A 22,441-nucleotide genomic window follows, 5' to 3' on the forward strand; every position below is an offset into this window, starting at 1 on the left:
AATAGAGCAGTCTATTTTTTTATATGAATTATTTAACAGTTAACCCTTTGAAACATGAGCAAATTGGCTTGATTTTCTTTCAAAAACATGAACAACATCATGGTGACGGGCAACTTAATAAAAAATGGACCCACTATGTTATGCTAGTGATGTACTGTATAATCCACGTTTGTAGATATGTGTACAAACGCACAGAAAAATGCAGAAATGCACACAAAGCACTAAAAAAAAACAGTTACAAGAAAATTACTGCAAATAAGCAAAAAAAGTAAAAGTAAATAACACACAAAAAACTAGTGCTAAGTACCTATTCTTTTTTGTGACATTTTAAAGATATAATTAAGAGAATTAAAATATAGTGTGAATGCAGCACAGGAAAACTGATGTTGATCCAGGTGTTAAAGGGTTAACCCCTTCTCTGTGATTGATCTCCTACTTCTCTGTCTGGCCAGAGTACACTGTGTTCAAGAGTGTGCTGCTCTGAATAACCGGACAGTATATATTCCAACAGCATTCAGAATTAATCCTCCAGCTCTAAAAGTAGAAAATGTGTATGTGGTGGCTAATGCTAATGGGCTGCTGTAAATAAATGAATCTGGGGTAAACCCTAGTTTGTGCCACATTATGAACACTTCGATGGAGGGCTGTGCAGAAACAAAATGCAGTACAACATTAGCGCCATCCAGTAGCCAAATGCTTGTAAAATCTGCAGGAGGCTGGTAGATTTGCTTCACTCAACAGCCAAAACACAGTGGTTTTCACATGAATGGCTGGTAAAATTTGATTATATTCAAAGTTTCCCACTGAATAACATCACACCAGAGCAACGCACTGCAGTTGGTTGTTGTAAAACTCATTCAAAAGACATTTTGCTGTCTAAGCTGGCAGCTCTTGAACACAACTACAAACTACAACAAGAGGCGCTGCAATTCTGATTATCTTGACTATGTGGTGACAACTGGCACACATCTAGCAATCAAACATTATGTTTTAATCCAACTTTTCTCACTGAAATCCAGACGCTGTGATGGTAGTTGTGTAACACTATATGCAGAAGAAATCCACCACATAGATCATGTAAATAACCTCAACAACTATTCCACACGTCTTAGGTGTCCACAGTGGACAAAGTTGAGCTGTGGCATGAATCCCATCAATACAACCTTTTTTTTTTGGTCATGATTATCAGTTTCCTGTTCACATTTTTGCCAGAGTTATGATCAAAGCAGGACCTCATTTATAGCCTCTCTCATGTAGGAGACACAAGTCCACTCAACCTGGTTCCACCTTTATTGGACCTCTTCATTTGAGGCCACTGCATCAGGATTTTCGTCAACAGTGTAGTTTACCCTCTTTACTGATAATCCAGAGAAACATTGAATTTGACCTAGAATGACCAAATACTAGTTCAGTTTTAGCTCTCCCTTGGTCCATTCAGTCTCTTTGACTGGTCTATACACACACTCTTTCTACTTCCCTCTCTTCTTCCAACGTACACAGCATCCAGCTGCGCTGTGGCTGCTGGGGCCGCTGTCATTCTAGCCTCTGTGTGTGTGTGTCTGTGTGTGTCTGTGTGTGTCTGTGTGTCTGTGTGTGTGTGTGTGTCTGTGTGTGTGTGTGTGTGTGTGTGTGTGTGTGTGTGTATCCACAGAGTCCTTCGCCAGAGCATCTCACTCTACTATCTTTATACACCAGGGGCCACATGTATAAATGGGGACTGTGTTAAGATTTTCCAAATGCACAATTTGATTAGACTTTAAATATTAAGGTCACCATGGAATTCAACTTTTAATTAATACATTTTTTTCAGTACTGACGGCTGTGCCATTGTTGGACCATTGAGTCTTGATTTGTAAAGATCAAAGGCAAAGGTCATTTACATTTTCCTATTCTTTAAAATGATAGTGACATCATGCTATCAAGTGACATATATTATTGTCATATACCTGTCTGTGAGGTGGTTAACCACACCAAGGACAACTGTACAACAAATGTAATGAACAAGTTTTTTCACCAGTCATCAATTGAACAAACTGTTAACACAAAAGGAAAAGCCCCTACATGGCAGAAGGATACTTCTTAACAACAGCTTGAGTTTTCTCACCTGCCAGAAGACAGTTTCATTTAGCTGGCACAGCCTATAAACTAGTTAAGGAAGTGTTCGTCATTCACTTAAGTCACAGGGAAGATAACTCACAATATCTAACTTCGGGGAAGTAGGAGGATTTTCCAGTTCTTTTTTATTCCTCTGTCATCTCTGACTCCAGCAGCAGCAATGTTGTTTGGAAAAGTGCAGCTGCAGGCTACCAGCAAGCCACACCGTGTCGTTTTTTGTCATCTTCAAAGTTTTTCGATGATAAAAAAAAAAAATCATGCTCATCCCTTTTTCCACATATAACTTATATTTATTTAAGAAGATTAGCTGTGAGAATGTGCAAAAGGTCACACATACTTTAGACTAGTCTGGACACAGTTTAATTGAGTCTAGCTGTGGGTGGGATGATGAGGCATGATGTAAAGTGAGAGATGTAACCTCGCACTGAAACTTTGTCTTGGTTGTTTCACTGATTGTGCTATTATTTTTGCAGGCTACGCAGAGCTCTGTAAAATGTCAACCAAATGCAAATTTAAATGTTCAACTTTAAATGATTCCAAGTGATTATTTTTTAGCATTCTATTTATTTACATTACTTACTAACTACTTATGCTTCATAATGATGACTGAGACATCACCGTTAGTGAGAGTTTACAGGTACATGTTATGGATTAGTGGCACAGCACTTTATGTAGCCTGAGCTGTGTGTAAAGACAGCTGCTCTGTTGGAGAACCTTGCCAATAACACAGTCGGTAAAACTGTTCTTCCTTGCGGATCATCTCACCAAGAGGTGTAGTGATCGGTGCACAGGTATCAATATACAAACAGATGTTCAAGGGGGTTCTTACCTCCATGTATGGCGAGCTGTGGGAGTGGAGAGAGTGGAAGTCTTGTGCAAGTTCCACAGTGGTTGAGATTTATACAGGGCTCCAGTGGGTCCTTAAGAATATTTTTAAATTTGAGGGAAAAATCTTGCCCTGAAGTTTTTAAAAATATACATGAATAGATATTCTTCATCGAAAGTGCTTGAATTTTTATATTTTGTGCAAAAATAGCCATTAAGGTTCTTCGGATAACATAGCACAATTGTTGTCTGTTAGCTTCTGCAGAGTCCTCTACTTTTCGTTATAAAAATTCTAAATGTTATAACAGTAATTGCTCCGACCTGTGTCTCAAACTATGCTGTGTTGGGTCCTTGAATTTTAGGGAATTGGGCTTGGAAAGCTCTTAAAAGGTCCTCGAATTTTATGCTTTAGAGAGTGCGTGAACCCTGTTTAGAAATTGAGCTTCATGTGATCCCAGGGTTCGCTTCTGCCAAACCAACAAGTGCATGAAATTCAGTGTGAATGTATATAAATGCCTGACTTTATTGGCACTTGGGTTAAAATCCATTTTTAATAATGAATTTTCTTTTTAGTTTTGCCTGACCACATACACAACAAAAGGTGTTTGTCTTGTTTGTATTTAGAGAGAAACACCAAAACTGAATTTGCCTGAGACTGAACGGGAATAAAAGATTTAATCGCAGCTCAAAAAAAGCTGTGTTGACCACCATGTTTTATTACCAAGCTGCCAAGTTGCAGATAAAATCATTTGATGATCTCTGCTCATGACATGATCAAAATTAAAGCAGAATCCAGGTTAATGGCAGTAGCTGTGCAGTGAGATTGACTATACCGGCACTTGAAATGACTGAAAAAGTTACAAGTGACACATTCAGTACAGCCAAAAAGCACCTGTTAAGTGAGCTGCAATATTTATGTTGTAAAAAATGTCTTCTGACCCAGTGCTTTTGCTTCTAAAACATTTCTAGTGGACATGGGAGCTCAGCAGGGTGCTGTATACATTGGGTGCAGTGAGACCGAGCAGAGCTTCCTGCTGCTCACCCTATATGACCTCAGCACAAAGCCCGAGTGTACGCACAGCCTAAAGCTCAGTGCTGCCACGATTAACATGACCTATATACCAGCAGTAAGAACTGCTGATGGCTGCCCTCATGCAGCTCTATATGATACCGACTGAGGCATCATGCATCTTAGGGGATCTTAGGGATTGTCCATGGCAGCCATTTTGTTCTTCCATTCAAACTTTAAACCTTCTCGTCTATTCAATAGTCACACTGTATGATTGGACCAATAAAATGACAACATGTTTTAATGATAAAGGTTCAGCTTGCAGATATATTTCCCTCAGTGTCTTTCTTTAAACCTTTCATTTGTAGATGAGCTGAGATTTTTTTGTTTTATCATATTTGCAAACAATGCTGTTATCATTCAAGTATTAGTCAATGTACTGTATAAATTACAATGTAATACTCGAATCCTCACTCAGTGGGAAAAAAAAACATGTCGGAGCCTCATTCAGTGTGCTCAGGCAGCACTAAACCCCTGCTCTTGCCTGACAAGGAGTCAATGCACAAACCTGCAATTTCTGAATGTCCCATATAGAGACTCACTCCATCCTGCAGCCCCGTTGTGTGGACGATAAATGGGCTGCAGACAACAACGCTGCTGATGTCTAAGAGTACTTTCTATGGTGGAAACACTGAACAGATCAAGGGTCGAGGTACCTGTATTCAGATGTTACCTTTGGTTCAAAAGATACTATACCAAAAGCCTTTGATGGAAACGCAGCTTTAAGGGCACCGACCAAATTACGTTGGTCCCACTGAGAAGTGATTCACGTTAAATCAATCAGTTCCAGATTTACGCACTTGAGAGTGCATCTGGTTGAGAGAGTGCAACGTAGCAGTCAGAGCTGATCATGGCCACTCTAGACAATAGACAATTGGACAATACTGTTCGACAATACTGTGCGACAGATGGAAACTGTCCCAATATCTAGACCAAAAGAGTGTCAGCATTTTTCAATGGCATGTGTCACGAATAGGACGCACTCTCATTTCTGCACTGGCTCGGTGCAGGTTTACGTCTTAGCTGCATCCTCTGGCCATAACTGCAACCTGAAGCGTTTATTCAAGCTTTAAATCTTTTTTGTCCCTTGACAATATGCTTGTAAAGGTTGTTGCCCAGTAAAAAGGCACCAAATTAATATATGTATCTACATTTTGCAACCAAGGCTCTGCCTCTGTCCAAAAACAGCACACACTGCTCCAGTTTCTAGTCCCACAGACTCTCCATTCACTTCTGCCCAGCAGCTGGAAGTTTGGATTTATGTTTTACAACTAAAATTACTAGTTGTTATTACAGAAACAGTAAAATACTGAAAATAAAGGTACCATTGGGTGGTGGTACAGAGAGCCAAATCTGGAGAGAATCAAATATCACAATATTTTTCACCAAATACTTCTATGATATTGTGACTGTCATAGGGCTAACTGCTGATACTTTCACAAAATATTAACACAGTGAGATTACATGAGACTACAGCTCGAGAGAGACTTGTAATCTTTAAGACAGGTTACGTGTAGTGTGACGCAGGGTTGGAAATGAACTTTTTTTGTCCACCTGCCACTGTGGCTGATGGATTCCAAAATCTACCAGCCACTCTACAGATTACCATTGGTTTACTGGCTGGTGATCCAAAGAAATTTAGCAGCCACTTGCATATTTTACCAGCATTTGGCTGGTGCTTATTTCCAACCCTGTGGTGGCATTTGTTATTGGAAGCGAAACTCACCTGATTGTGTGTGTGTGTGTGTGTGTGTGTGTGTGTGTGTGTGTGTGTGTGTGAGAGAGAGAAAAATAATGTAACCAGGCCAGCACACACGCTTTTCTGAAATTAAAATTTTATTATTGGCCCTTGAAAAGTAATTTAAAAGTTTCAGACTCTGTCAGTGAAAATGTGAAGGAACCCTGGATTACATAGTGCTACCTTTTGCTCCTAGTTGCTCCTGTGCTCCAAAATTGTAAAAAAAAGTATCACAAGCCCATGTGCAGTATTTTGGTGCCCATTAAGCCTTTTTAACAATCTGCTATTCTGACTGGACTTCCTGCATTGTATTTCATTGTCTCACCAGAGCCTTAAACAACACGCCCCCCCACCAATGTAGCCCCCCTGCTGTCTGATTCCCCGCTTAGGAGCTGGTACAGCCATAAGGCTCAGCAGTAATGAATTCCCCCTAGACCGAAAATCGTTTTACCAATACTACCTGTGCCTTTTCTTCACATAGTCGCAAAGTGCTTTCAAAGGAAAAGAAAAAAGAAAACCCAGTGTGTAATTGGAAAAACGATGATTTAAATCTATAAAAGACGAGAACAACTGAAGAGATAGCGTGTCTAGCTTTACATGATATTGATTTGGGGTTCAGGGTCCTGCCAGTTTTGTGCCACGGCAGCCATTTTGCACCCATCACCACCATTTTGACGGTAGGATTAATGGCACAAATGGAGGCGATGGGTGATTCGCAGCCTCGGATTAGTAATTGTACTTTTTGTGTCTTCTTTTTTTGTCTTTGGGTAGAGAAGGGAAGTCAGGGCTGACACATCTGGCTCCTGCACCTTAGCGATAAGCCTGACATCCACCGATGAATCAAACTGTTGAAAAATGAAAGAGAGAACGCTTCCCTGGTCGTGTGTAAAAAAAAAAAAAAAAAAATCAGAGTCCAGGAGGAGGAGAAGGTGGAGGTGGTGGAGAGACAGAAGGCGGACTGGGAGGAGTGGAGTTGCATCAGCCAAATGAATTGTCATGATGCAGATCGTGCGTGAAATGAGCAGCAGATTCCACAGTGCAGTTGCAAATTGTCCTTGCCGGCCTTATTACCATTACACTCAGTCAGCTGGCAATGGGTTTGGCAAACGGTGTTAACCTGGTGTTGAGCCACACAGGACAGAGCAGGACAGGACAGGGCAGGACAGAAGGGCACACTCTGCTGAGGACTGCGTGACAAAGGCCGCTGCTTTAATTCTGAGGAGGACATTTTAGCAGCAGCCATCTGATCGACAGCTCTGTGCATAAAGAACATGGTGTGTGTGTGTGTGTGTGTGTGTGTGTGTGTGTGTCTCGGGTGTGTGTGTGCGTTGGGGGATGGGAGGAGGGAATTAAGAGTTGGCATTACATCAGGAGAGAGCTGCCATCTCTGCCTCCTTTCTAGCCCTGTACACACACATACACACACACACACACACACACACAGCCTACACACACAAAGACTTGTGCGAGGATAACGCAAGATGAAGAAAAAAATCCCTCCGCTCTCAGTCTATCTTGGCTGTGTCACTCCTTTATTACCCCCCATATACACACACACACACATGCACACATGCCTACACAGGCTCCATATCCACTCCTGATTGGCTGGTGTAATATTAACAAATGAAGCTCTCAGCTCTGGCTACATTTAAGGGGCCCCTGAAAGTAAGCATGTGTTTATTTTTACAGTGAAAGAGGGGGGGGAGGAAAAGACGGAGGGTTTTGAGGAATTGGGGGAGGGTAGAGGAGCAGGGAGGGGTTTCTTTGTGGTACTGTGCAGCTGGAGCAGGAGAGGGGGTTACAAAATCCTGCCTTCTGTTGGAATGCTGCGCCGTACGTGGTTGTCTGGACACTTTTGATGTGCCGTTTTACGACTGCGAGCGACTTCTACTTGGTGCGCTACACTTTGGTGGCACAGTGTTGGCAGTCTTCTGTCATCTTTTTGACAAAGATGTCTACCTGTCCAAGTTTGTCTTGGGTTTATGTAACGTCTGGCTTTAGGTGGAGCTGCATTCGCCCTCCATCAACTGTCTTTCTACCTTTCTCTTGCAGTGTCTCTTTTTCTTTTCTTTTCCTTTATTGCATTGGCCTGGCAGAGCGCCCAAAGCTAGAGGGGCGGGGCGGGAAGGAGGTAGTGGGAGGGATTAAAGAGGAGAGGGGGAAGAGGGAGAAAGAGTGTGTGGCTTGTGTAGCAGCTGACTGAAACAGTCATTATATTATGTAAAGGCAGGCGGCGGCGGCAGTGGCCGGGAGGAGGTGGAGGAGGAGGAGGAGGAGGAGGAGGGAGGGAGGTGGAGGGGAAGGGTGTGAGGTGCCAGTTACTGACGCGCAGCACAAGGCCGACCCTGATTGGCTCATCAGCGCCATTCTCAGCGGTGCTTTCTGGCTCATTAAAGGTGGAGGCTCGGCGGAGAGGTTGCAGGGGCTGCTTGTGTTTTTCTCTCAGCAAATGGAGGCGACGACTGGGCTCCGCCGCTGCGTCACAAATTAATTAGAGAAGAAGGAGAAGAAGTGGCGGGGAGGGCCGTACTGTGCGATCATTAAGACTCCTCCCTGTGTTAAAGAGGCTGCTGTAGATGTGATGGATAACAGAGACGTTAAGGACAGAATGAACAGATTAGAGCGGAGGCAGCCACGGCACGAGCGATACAATAGATGAGGGGAAACGATAGAACGACACCAGCAGGAATAATCTGCTAATAGGAAGCTGATTAAGTGATAACGGGCCAATTAAATCTCTGTCTGAATTACAGTCACTGACGCTCGGCCGTACATGACATTTTTGCCAAATTCAGTGTTGGTCCAGGTGTTGTTAATGCCATGGGGCAATGCTGGAAACGAAAGCATCCATTTGCATGTTGTCTGGCCACACACATGACACACTGTCTGTCATAATGGGGGAGAAGACTGCGGATTTAGTTGTTTACACGTAGAAAGACGACTCATTTTTACCAAAGAAACATGGAAACGTGTTCACGGTATAGCTACAAATCATGAAAACCTAACATTACTGCTGACTATTTCCAATGCATTCTGAAGAATGTTAGTCACATACACTGTATACACACGTTTCCATTCATATTTTTTCTTGGCAGACTCCTGAAATTTGCTGGAGTTGTGTTATGCATCACAGTAAACATGAAGTATTTTTAAGTTCCAGTATCTTTGCAAGTGCAGATTCATTTGAGAAGTCTTCACAGCAATACGGCATGACAAAAATGTTGATTTCATGAAGCACAGAAATAAAAGAAAATCTGTGATTTGCACAATAGTCCACCCTGATATAACTGACTTATGATTTATAGAAAATGAACCAAAACAAGCCACATCCATGCTACATGGCAGGTGTGTTTTGCCCCTATTAAAATATGATTTTATTTTAAAGGTATACTATGCAGGATTTGCGGTTATTGTGGTTTGCATAACTTTGCAAGCAAAAGTTAAAGTTAAAGCCAAACCCAGATTCACTCTTCATTAACATTTCACCTCATTATATTTGTGATTTTTGTTAATTTGCTTGTTTTTTCAGTGATGTCTCTTGGATGTCTGATACATGGGCGCTACCTTTATATAAAGCCAAGACCTCACCTGAGCACTGTCAGGGTACATGCACAAAAATGTCCCAGGCACAAAATAAGAAGAAAAACGTAGAAACATACACTGCCACACACTTCTAAGTGATGTTTGAGAGGGATTACTTCTGTACGAGTCTTTATGTTGTATTTTAGAAAAATCCTGCATATATATCTTTAATAGGTGTTCAGAAAATGCTTAGTTTAGTTTTTCATTGTGACACTGATGGGTAAATTGAGTTTTCTTTTTCCAAAAGTTTGAATCCAGTACGATGATGATACTCACCACTGGTCCAGTTTGTCTGCCATTCTTTGTAGCTGTAGTCATGGTTTTTGAGTAATTTTCAGACCAACCACCAGCTATATAAGAGCAGACCCCATTTTGTCTTAACTATTCCTTGAACTTTGAGCTCTGCAAAGAAGATTTCAGCCGTCTGATTTATTGAGAGGTGTTTCCTTGCATGCCATAGACATCAAGTGTTTTGAAAATTTTCAAGGGGGAGTGAAACAATGAGCATTTCCAGTGAGACCTGGATTAGCTGACCTTTTCAGGTGGAACTCAGATCAGAGGCAGATCGGCTCTCAAGCACTATGTGTGAACTGTTCCAAGACGTGACCCGAGAGACTCGCTGATACATGGCAGACACACTCCAGATGTCTAACAGACTTCTGGACCTGTTGGGGACCTTGTTAGTGAGCTTCAACCAATGAGAGTGCAGTAGACAAGTTCAGGGCATAGACAAGGATTGAGCCCCACGATGCTGTCCAAGGTGTGTGTTTGAGAGGGAGAAAGTGAGTGACAGAGAGAGGGCAAGAGAAGGTGGAAGGTGGACTATTGCATGCAGTGTTTTTGTATGTTATTAATTAATTACGGGGAATGCCGCTTTGACCCGCCCTTCCAAACCCCTGGTATTTTCTAGTAAGCTTACTTGAGCCCACCCTGTCTATCCATGCATCACACATAGCATACTCACTGGGGATTCCTCCTAGTGAAAGATCTTGTAGTGTGACCCCCTGTCTCTGGACAGTCATGTATTGTGAAAACCACAATGACCGCTAGACTCCTGATCTCAAGACAGCACGCTGTGTTGTGTGAACAGATCTGACAACTTTGAAAGTCGCGTAGTGTGAGCTTTAGCCACCTGTACACACGTCATGTCTGACATTTGGATAGCATAAGTGAGTGTTTAGTCGCTTGTTGTCTCAGAAATATTAGATTCATTTATTTTATATTAGCACTTATTAGGGTTAATATATTAGGGCCTCTTAGGGTGTTTGTGTGACTGAAAGTTGTGAAGTATTAATTGCAGGGTTGGCCAAATAGATTGCACTTTACTGTACAGAGTTTCCTGTTACTTTGTCTATCCTTGTAGTGATGAATTTTGTAAAACTGTTGGGTGAGATTTAATGTTGGAAAAAACAGTGCTTCTGGCTGAACAATAACCATGAAGCAATAACTGCAGAGCCCAAGCATCAGGTGTAATAAAATACTGCAAGTCCAGCTGAGACCCTATTTCAGCGAGAGGTTATGGACACTTCATATACACTGAAGGTTTCCTTCAACAATCTGCAACATCTTCAGGTTTTAAAAGTCATGGATTTAAAAATGGGCCAGCAGGAAGTCTACAGTGAGCGTTTCTGCTTTGTCATTTCCTCCAGTTTGTGCTCTGATGTAGCATCTTGATTGGTTGACTGCGCTGTCAGCCCCCACGCTGAATCCAGTCACATGACTGAGTTAATGCTCATAAGACTTGGCTTGTTGTTGTCCTTTCAGTCTTCCTTGCTGGTATGAATCACGCACACACACACACACAAACGCAGAGGCATCAAACATTTCACAAATGTATTTGTCACCATCAAGTACAGAGATCCAGGCTATTCTTAGCCCGCTGTGTTTAACCCACTTCCATCTGAATGAGCACACAATCAGCTGCTCATATTGTATGATTATTTATTTATCCCTTGTTGCATCCTGGCATTTCACTTCACTGATCCGCAGGTCAATGAGGTTATTCTGGTTAGTCACAAGCCTTAAAGGAGCAGCGTGTGGAATACAGTGGCATCTAGGGATGATGTTGCAGACTGCAAATAGGGATGCCTGATATTGGATTTTTTGCCGATATCTGATATGCCGATGTGTAACAACTTATTTGGTTGATAAGTGATGCAGATATTGATATATCCACTTTTTTTAATCTGAATGCCTGTACCCGTCAATCTGTATTTTTATTTGTATTTTATACGCTGATTTTATCATTGTATTATACTTGTATATCTTTCATATATGTTGTTTTATTACCTTTGGTGTATCATTTACCTGATCTTTTCTTCTTATTCAATTTGAGTATTAAAAATAAAAGAGAGAAAAAAAGGTTTGTCATATTGGCAGAAATCAGCACGTTGGCCGACTCCAGAATTTCATTTTAATTAAAAGCAATATCAGCCGATACGGATGACAGGACGATTTTATCATACATCCCTAGTTGCAACCTACTGAAAACCTCTCTGCTCACCCCTCACTGAGGTAGTTTAACATAAAAAAACAAAAAGCCCTCTAGCGCCAGTGTTTTGTTTGTCCGTTTTGGGCCACTGTAGAAAGATGGCAGTGTAACATGGCGAACTAGAAGAGGACCCGCTCCTTATGCAGATATGAAGGTTCATTCTAAGCTTACAAAAACACAACAGTTATTAGTTTCAGGTAATTATATACTAATGGAAACATAGTCATAGAATTATTTCATTTTTGCTAATCGGTCCCTCTAAATCCGAGACACTGCTCCTTTAATTGACTCATGTGGTGTTTGATATGAAACGCTCCCTGCTCTGCCTCTTTGTCACATTTCAATATGAATTCATTTTATGGTCTGTAGAGGATGAGTCCTAAGGATTTTAGTAAGCCCACTGACAGTGTACCTGACTGCACCCAACTGAGGATATTAAGGGTTGACTCTTCTTGGCACTTCACACGAATGCATTGTCATGTGCCTGTGGTTCCTGCTTTATCTTATTTATAGGTATATTTTGTTTTTTTAATAAAAAAAAGTTAAAAAAGTAATATTTTAAATTTAATATTCCTTGTTATTACTGATGTTTTCATCAGTAAAGCTCACCCAGAGTGTCTGCAGGTCCTTAAAAAGCTTGAGAATGTCTTTAATTCAGTTATATAAATATAAGGCCTTAAAGGTCATCAAATGGGCTTAAAGTTGAATTTGTGAGGTCTTACTTGCCATAAACATTTTATTTTATTTTATTCATCCATCTCTGAATTTCTTTTTGCCAAAATGAGTCAAGCTCTCCTATGTGAAAGTCCACATTTCTCAAAACCTACAACTGTAAGTAGTGCTGTGTTTTTGCTTTATATTAACACTTAACTGTTGGTAAAACATTGATTAAAGTAGCTCACTCTAAAACCACTGTGAATAAAATGTTCATCTGCACGGGTGACAGGACAATAATCTCTTTACTTACCTGCAGTGCTTTAATAATAAAAAAGGTCAAAAAGTTGGCCCTAAAATAATTTCAAGCAAAGCATTGAATTTAAGTGTCTAATACCTGTTGACACCTTGTTTACCCTAAAATCATGAGAAATATGTGATTTCTCCCCTGTCCAGTTACAGACCAGTGTCAGTGTGGGAGACACTGTCAGACAGTCTCTCCTGGAAGACATTGTTTATGTCTTACTCAGTTGTTCACATGAAAAATGACAGAAAGGATTGTGTGAGGAATAGAAAAAAGAGAGAGAGAAATTCAAATCCCACAAGATTTCCCCCCTCTACAAAGCTGACCAATCACAGGAGAAGGTGGTTATGATGTCATATTGTCGGTTTGAATAGTTTCCGAAATTGTCACACACAGCCCACCAAATCTGAAACTGTTCCACCCTTCGGGGGGGGGGTTAGAGATCCTGATAGCTGATGTTTGATTTGGCTCTGCTAACCCCTCTGTCCTCTCTTTTCTCACAGGATGGAGCGGATGTCTGAGGAGGCGCTGAGGCTCAACCTGCTGAAGCGAGGCCTGGAGTCACCCAGTGAGCGGGAGGAGGCGCTGGCCAAACGGCTCAAAATGGAAGGCCACGAGGCCATGGAGCGCCTCAAGATGCTGGCGCTACTTAAGCGCAAGGACCTAGCTGACTTAGCAGCCCTGGAGGTTGCAGGGCCTCTGGGAGACGGGAAGGGGCCCGGAGCCAGCAGCCTCCACCACCAGAGCCTAATGGGTGCTGCTTATGAGGAGAAGCTGAATGGGAGTATGAGGCTTGGAGGCCATGGCAGCCATATTGGACCCAGTAAGAATGGGAAGGAGAACATGATGGATGAGCCGGTGGATATGAGCGCTGGGAGGAGATGGTGAGAATAAAGTATTTACACATAAGAATCAGTGACTCTGTAACACCGGGGTTCACACTGGATGCAGAAGCGCCCAGATTTGTCAGTTGTCGTGCTAGCAGGTGCCTGGCCGTTATCAGCGGAAGAGCATTTCTCTGGGCTGTGCTGCTCTGCCTGCTTCTACGACGTGTGGAGAGAGCCCTGTCTCTCTCCGCCTGCATGTGTTTGCGTGCTCATCTCTCTCGTTCTCTGTTTATACACAACTGACAAAAATGTGGAAAAAGTGAGCATGGGATGCATATTCTATAATTTATAAGAATCAGATCATGTATATCGTAATATATCCTTTATATAGTCCATAACAGCTTATCAGTGTTTTGTTTTGTTTTGGTTTTTTTGCTAGATTTGCTTAAAAAAAACTGACCAGACGCTGAAACTTACCTCTGCAGATTGTGAGCTGGTTGCAGAGTTTGTCACCGTGGCGTGTCCAATGTCAACACAAGGCCTAAATTTCAAAGCGGGATTGTGGACATTAAGCATAATTTCATCAATTCCAGCATATCTAAAATTTAAAATGCAGGAAATCCCCCAAAACATTTACAGAGATGTCTATAAACTGCAGTGAATGATTGCACTGGTGCAGTTAGGGAGGACTGGTCAGAACGCTCCATCGGACACTGACCTCCGCCCTCAACGACACACCTGGCACACTCTCTGTAGCATTTGCACACAGGTTTCAATGATGTGAAGTTGAAGGCATGTAAACATGATAGACAACTGACAGTCCAGCACAAACAAAGAGCGCCAGTGATGTTAACATTAATCCTCAGGATCCTGAAACGCACCACAGTAATGACACGAAGGCAAAGCGGCAGTCAAAGACACGTTTCAGGCTAACTGACTAATATGGCAAAATGAAGTGGGCAGCGCTCCACAGGAAATCGGCATGCTTTGCGGCGCTTCCGCGTCCAGTGTGAATCCAGTGTAACGGTGGCCTAGAGAGTAAAGCAGACACTTTGATTTGACATAGAGGGAAAAGTACAAGTGTTACCAACAACCATGACAATGAGCCAGCACGAACAATATCAGGACCCTGAAAATCATCTTCATTTGATTGCTTTTACCTGTGCTTTTCCTGCCGTTACGTGTCAATATGTGTCGTGTGGAAAAGAGTTCAGTAGCAGTGTGCTACGACCATCAAAGCAGCGTCCTTACCATTTTTTTTTTTATTTTCCTGACCTTGAAACTCTCTTGTTAAGCCCTGCTATGGTCTGATACGTGTGATCAATCTGCATCCTGCACTTTGAAAAGTGCTGCCATTCTAGACACCCAATCACCACATGTTTCTTTATTACATCCCAGTACCACACAACACCATGCTACCTCACCATCCAATTTGCAGAAGTCTGCCATTTCCTCCTTTAAATATTCACCTGCAGGAAGTGTTGACGGCTCAGTGATGAGTTGCCGTTAGTTACTTTGACTTACAGTCTTTTGTTGTGTTAAACATTTGGGGAAACATGCCCAAAATATTGCATTTTTACTCCAGGCTAGTATGACCGCTTAACAACTAATTACCTTTAATAGTGGCATAATGCTTAGTCAAGTAATGTATCTGACATATGTTACTGATGATTAATATGTCAGTGTTTAAAGCTCTAAACTGTAGCTGCTAAAGCTAACACTAGCTTCATAGACGGAACAAATAACTGCACAGCCCTGAATCATGTTCACTCTCCTCCAGCTGTCTTACAGAGCTAGCTGCTTGATAGCTGTCTGAAAGTGATGTGATGCAACCAGCAAGATCCTTTGTTGGTCTTTCAGTGCAACAAAGCCACGCAGTCCACCTGCTATCCTTTCGTATGTCACAGTGATACAGAGTGATTCTTCTTACTTGACAGAATAATTTTTGGCAGTGTTAAAAGTACAAATACAGATGTACAGAGAATTTAAGTTTGTAGTTTGGCCAATTGATGGCCCTTTTAGCAATTAGCAAACAAATCAAATCATTTGCTAGTTAGAGTTTTCTTCTCGGCCAGTGAGGACTTTCACGACTGACACCTTAGTAAAACCACAGGTTATATTCAAAAACCACAAGGCTGTGGTTTGATAATTGCACTCTTTGAAATCAAAATGAATGATTCATTACTATGTTTTTTCCTCATTATTTTTATTTTTGAAAAGCTGGTCTGCATTACGTATTTTTGCTAACAAAAGCTGGGATAGTTATTGTGTGGATACAGAGTTGTGGGGCTGGGCTTGGTGCTGCAGAGAGGATTTGATGTCGTGTCTCACGGCAGCTCAGAATGATTAAAACATTTGGGGGTTGAATCTCATTTTGCTCCACTCACCACAAACATGTTTTCATCAGCTCACCTGAGAGAAGTATTCACCTTTGCACACTTTATTCTGTCAAGTCATGGGGATTTTACTTATATAGCCCGATATTGCAAATCACAATTTGCCTCTTGGGGTTTACAATTTACACAGCATACACCCTCTGTGCTTTAGACCCTCAGATAATGAAAAACTCTCCACACAACCCTTTAATGGAGACGAAAATATGGAGGAAATCTTTAAAAGACCAACAGAGAAGGGATCCCTCTCCAGGAAGTACAGATGTGCAATAGATGTCAAAATAATAAAATTACAGTGTAGACAATCAAGATGACAAAATAATAGATAGATTGTAAACATAGACGCGGATGCTCAGAGAAGCCTCAGTGATGAGGAGAGTGAGAGAAAGCTGTGACAGAGTTAGAGAGACGCAGTGTATTCAGAAAGTAGACAGTACTCTTGTCAGCGGGACTAACATGGACTGTAAATACAAGGCTTAAAGGGACAGTTTAAAACCAAAGTCAGAAATACATATTTTCCATCGTATCTGTAGTGCTCTTCATCAGTCTAGATTTTTTTGGTGTGAGTTGCTGACTGTTGGAGATTTCGGCCGTAGAGCTGTCTGACCTAACTCCAAAGTAAAGGAACTAGACGGCACTCAACTCGTGGTGCTGAAAACGTCCAAAAACTACATTTGAATAACTCAACAGCAATTCCTCTTTTTCAGAAATCATGACCCAGTTACTCAAGATAATCAACAGATCACGTTGTGAGCAGTTTCATACAGGAACTATTTTATTTTGAACAAACTACACCCGCTAACCCTATCACCACGCAGAAGGAAGCATGCATCTACTCATGGACGAGAGGCTTGTGAGATGTAAACGTTAATGGCATCCTCCTCAGCTGAGCTGTAATGTTAGCTCGCTAAGTGATGCTAGGTTAGCTAGCATTAGATGCACACTTCTTATTTAATCTAGATTGAGAAATAGCTGGAGAAGTATAGGGAAAAATGTGTATTTGTAATTTTGGGGTGAACTGTCCTGCTAATAGATACATTGAGACAAAGACCGACCCACCGGAAGGATAATACAGTCTGATATCAGCAGGGAAGTTATTGAAGGGGAAGAATTAGTTTTCAATCAAAAGAAAATCACTTCAAGTTCTTCAAGATCAAAAAACCAAAATCTATGAATATATTTGGAGCTTTTGGTCTGTCTCTCCACATTGAGCTCAGGTGCATCCTGTTATCTCTGGTTATCTTTGAGACCCCTCTACAACTTCCTTGCGGCAAATTCAATAGATTGGATATGATTTAGAAAGGCACACACCTGTGTATGTAGTCCCACAATTCAAAAACCAAAACTTTCTGTAGACGTCATAGAAATGGGCGAGGGAATAAAACCCTGAACAAGGCTTTGACTTGACAGGAGTGCAGTGCCGCAACCATTTTCTCTAAAGGTCACTGTAACAGCCTCTGAAGAATGGAAATATTCCACAAAACTGGTGCATTGTTTGACACATTTCCCTAAAATTCCCCCAGACAGATCTGAAATCTCATTTAAAGTGTACATATGATCTGTCCCAAAAGTTCACCTGTGCTACAACAACAAAAACAAGAAAAAGTCAAGCCAAATTTATGAACATGTGTGCACTCTTACTTGCATTTCTGTCTGTACGACAAACAAAACAATTCCTAAAATCAAATTAAGTGGTCGGACTCGGAGGTATATGCCTTAAAGCGACAGCTCAACCCCAAAATCAAAAATATATATTTTTCCTCTTACCTGTAGTGCTATTTATAAGTCTAATTTTTTTTTGTTGAGATATCAGTTGTAGAGATGTCTGCCTTCTTTCTAACATCATGGGACCAGGTTGCACTGCATCTCCTGATAGCTCACACTGAGCTAGCTAGCGTTAAAGCTCAGCTGAGGTGAACGCTATTAATGTTACATAGTCACAGGCACGATCCTCTTGTTCATGAGTAGATGCTCTCTTACTTCTGTGCAATCACAGTTGGTGGGTGTAGTTCTGCAGAAAGAAAATAGTTCCTACATAAAATTGCTCACATCAAGGTCTGTAGATTTTCTTGAGTAACAGAGTCATAATATCTGTAAAGAAACATTGCTGTTAAGTGTATTATTTAGGCACTTTGAGCACCACAAGCTAAGTCCCATTTAGTTCCACTATATTTGAGAGAAGGCAGACATCTCTACAGCTGATAACTCTGTTTTGGTGTGAGTTGCTAAGTGTCAATCTCGATAAAAACATGTATTTTTGATTATAGGGTTGACAGTCCCTTTAAACCTTAAGCCTTTGCACAGCCTGCACAGCAGTAGTTTGCAATGACCAGAGGGATTTAAGGGGTTACTGAATTTAAGTATGTAGACAGAAAGACTCAGAATAGTTAGTGAAAGCCATCCTGACAGTCTGCTAGATACTCCTATAGAGGTTGCAGTGCTCCTCACATCTAACGCCTCCACAGTGAACTGTGCTTGACATACTGACTCTAAAGTCAGCCTCAAAGCTTCATGTCCACGTTGTTTTCTTGTTTGCCCATGTAGTGATGCGGACCATGACAGACGAACTCCGTCTCCAGACGTCATCATCCTGTCAGACAACGAGGCGTCCAGTCCCAGAACAACACCTCGCCCTGAGGAGCGCCTGCACCAGGCCAACCTGGACATGTTCAAGGTAAAACTTGAAACACAGTGGGTCAGCTTCATTTCAGTGCACCGGTGCACCGCTCAACACGTAACAGTTTAATTAGAGTGTAATCTTTCAGCCAGTGGCAACAACCATGTAATTGTCAGAAAACAAAATAAACAACGTCAGTCAACAGGACAAAAGCCATGGTAGCTTTTAGTTGACAAATAATTGCCTGCGCGTGCAGAAAGGTTCACAGTATGATTTTATTCAAGCCTGAACGACATCCAACAGTTCGCTGTTTTACCACTCTCCCTTGTTTGTGTTGGTACTGGACATGTGGTTGTAGTGACGTACACACCACTCTCGTCACTCAAATTTAGCGGCGAACCCAGCGTATACACGGACTACAATACCCATCAAACGGTGTAAAGATCCCACCTACTCAGCGCACCGCAGGCATATGCGGGCGTGGAAATGGTGCAGTCCCTCTGAATGTGTTGTAGAGCTGTTTTCAACATGAATGACCTGTCAGATCGAAAGGAAAAGGAAGTCTCGACAGTCCGTCAATAATCAGCAAAATAAATGCATAAGAAGCTATAGGGGGGAATCATAAACAATGAAATAAAAAAGGTTAAAAAAAATACGAGAATTAAGATACAAGAAATGTTTTGTACGAAATTAAAATTCATTGTTGGGAGTCACTAACAGAAGGCAGGCATGTTTGGGAGAAACATGAAGTGCATGATCACAAATAACTCACAAAACGCATCATTAGAATGAAAGAGACATTTCCTTTGAGATGAACTTTTTAAACTAATTTTAAAGATGTATTTGGGCAAGTTATTTCCCTCAGAGGTGTAATAAGTTGTCTTAAGTGTTGAAATATCACTTATATATATTGTGTGTGTGTGTGTGTGTGTGTTTCAGGGAAAGACAGGAGAGGAGAGGCAGCAGATGATCAAAGCTCTGAGAGAGGAGCTACGTCTGGAGGAGGCTCGCCTGGTGCTGCTCAAGAAGCTCCGACAGAGTCAGATGCAGAAGGAGAATGTGGTGCAGAAGGTCAGTGCTGCTGATTCCACACTTTCACACTGCTGGACTCTCTGTGATTCACTGTCATTAAGGACATTATCTCCAGCGGTGTACTTTAGTATAATTGTGTGCTATAAATTTACTTGAATAATTTCTATTTTATGCTGCTTTACACTTCTATTTTACCAGAGGGAAATATTGTACTTTTTTACATCGCTACATATATCTGACAGCTGCAGTGACATATTATTAATTTTTAAAAAAAAATCAACCAATAAATTATAATGAATTATGATAGATTGAAGAAATACTCCACTACTAGATGGTCATTTGTAAATCAGTTACCCGCCCTGTTACATTGACATTGTAAAGAAAACGTTTTTCTCCTTGATAAATGAAGAATCCAAGAAAAGAGAAAATTCCTGATTAATTGTAGTACAATGGGGCTGCGATTTTTGGGGTTTTTTTTGTCACTTGAACTGTACTATTTAAAAATTAAAATTAAAGACACTTTCGCATACGAGTAGCGCCATGCTCTTCGGTGCTTACATCACGTGAAGTGACTGGTTATAGTGCGTGACGTCAAAACTTCTGGTCAGTGAACAAGATGGGAGGCGGGACTTCAGTGAAATGCACACATTGGCCCAGGTGCACCACTCGTCAACACGCAAGACTGTTCATGGTAGGAGATTATGATTCTGTGACTCAGTAACCATCTCTTTAGACAAAAATATTACATCGAGTGATTTCGGCAAAACTAAACCAAGTATCAAGTGTCTGCACACTGACTTTGATACCAAACAGAACATGATGGTGTGTTTTTAAAAGTTGTTGTCAGCATTTCAAAGTCAGTTTTGTGATCAGTGTTGAAAAGGCAAAACATCTTAAGACACCGGTATGCTCTTTTCATTGGCTGTTATTATGTTCAAGCTGTAACTTGGTACTGCAGTATGATGTAAAACCTCAGGGTTACAAGTACATGTTAGTATTACTGGTACCGTGACGGGTAGCGTTTACAAAAACAGAGCTTAAGTAAAAGTATCACTACTTTATGATTATCTTGACTCAAGTTAAAGGAAAAGTACTCATGAAATAAGTAGAAATATTTATCCCCAAAGGAGAGGCTTAGATGTTGTCTCTATCGTGTGTCCAAATCATAAACTTCCGTTCCATATTAGGTGCTGTTGCAGATCCTATCTCGTCTTTATCTAATGGCTCGCTGTTGGACACTTGCCATTATGAGTGTGAGCTCAGATGAATACTGAGGTTATTTTTAACTAAATGTATCAGTAAAGTAGTGAGACGTGTGTAGCCCAATGTAAATGCAGTCGAAGTAAATGTGTTTTATTTTAAGCGTACTCGAGTAAGAGTAAAAAGAATTACGCATAAATACTATTCTTAGAGGTACAGTTTTTTTTTTTTAAATGCTCAAGTATATGTACCAGAGTAAACACATTAACACCGATCTCTGTGCAGGAATCATGTTGCACTGTTAATGTTGTGTTGATGTCTGTGTGCAGGTCCCAGTGGTCCAGAACGCTGCATCCTCTGTGCAGCCTCCTCCCATCCACAGCTCTCCCGGCCTGGGGAAGATGCCTGTGAGGCCGGGCCTGCACAACCCTGAGCCCCAGAACCTCCGCACTGCACAGGTCTGTGTGTTTCATATGTTCTTATGCAAACAATTCACCATTTCACATCTACACCTCCAGAGATTTTATTTCCAGGGTTCCCACGGTCATGGAAAACCTGGAGAAGTAATGAAATTTCACAGTCGGAGTTAAATGACCAGTGTGTAACGTAACGGTAAATTAATTTTTTGTAGCTGATGATGTAATTTTGCTGTAACCTTTGCCTTTTGGAGGCATGTTTTCTTAAAAAAAAAAAATGGGTGGTTTTTTTCTTATTGTTGATTTTTTTGGCATTATGCTTTTTTTTGTTTTGGAAAATTTTGGATTTTTGTTTGTTTTTCTTTTTGTTTTTAAGAAAACAGGTTTTCTTTAATTTTTTCGGGTGATTGATGACATTTTCTTTAAAAACTGCCAAAATGACACCATTTATAATAAAAACTGTAAAAACAGGAATCATAGATGGATTTTCAAATTTTCATCGGTGCCTGAGAAAATAAAATATTATAATGTAATATTTGTAATATAGATCATTTATTGAAATTATGTTTGAACAGGGTTTGAATCTTATACATTGTCAAAACGCCATGCAAGTGGGACAGGGAAAAAAATGTTGGACTCCTTGAAAGGTCATGGAAAAGTTTCAAAATTTTGTCCATGAAAATGTGTGGGAACCCTGTATTTCTCATGAGTCTCATAAAATTAGACTGTGCCTTGTTTTATCTTGAATTTGAATTAAGTGGTTTTGAATACAATCCGGAAATTCCATCTGGAGGCATTCGAGCTGAAATCGAGACAAATTTGCCTTTTCCAGAGATGAACGCCTCTAGCCTCAGGTACTCCAAAGGTCTCATCCCAGGTTTTTAAATATTTGCTTCACCCCTCTGTGAGTATAGTGAGACAACAATTCTGCAGCGTGAAGTCAGGGTAAAGGTTCAGGTTTAATTGGGATTTAAGAGCTGGTGTTGATTAACATGAAGACTGGATTTAGTCTGGAATGCTGTGAATGGTAGAAGGTCCCGCTCTGACTATAAGACAGCCTCCTGCTGGAAGCCTTTGTTCTTGCGTGACGTAGCCCTGCTCCTCCATTACATGTTGAGTTGGTGTTAAATATTCAGCAGATTTCTGTGGTTATGGATGGCTGTGTGTGTGTGTGTGTG

The 22,441-nt window shown here is 41.1% G+C and overlaps 1 protein-coding gene across 1 annotated transcript in view; it reads left to right on the top strand.

Moving 5' to 3' along the window:
• gatad2b (GATA zinc finger domain containing 2B) overlaps nt 1–22,441 on the top strand; it is a 48,714-nt gene that overhangs the window by 19,019 nt on the left and 7,254 nt on the right. The window contains exons 2-5 of the mRNA XM_042506021.1: nt 13,282–13,662; nt 18,543–18,672; nt 19,555–19,686; nt 21,177–21,305. Of these exons, the coding sequence (XP_042361955.1) occupies nt 13,283–13,662; nt 18,543–18,672; nt 19,555–19,686; nt 21,177–21,305 (771 nt within the window). The 5' untranslated portion in view covers nt 13,282. The remainder of the gene's footprint in view (nt 1–13,281; nt 13,663–18,542; nt 18,673–19,554; nt 19,687–21,176; nt 21,306–22,441) is intronic.

Source organism: Plectropomus leopardus, chromosome 18 (assembly GCF_008729295.1).
Source record: "Plectropomus leopardus isolate mb chromosome 18, YSFRI_Pleo_2.0, whole genome shotgun sequence".
NCBI lineage: Eukaryota > Metazoa > Chordata > Actinopteri > Perciformes > Serranidae > Plectropomus > Plectropomus leopardus.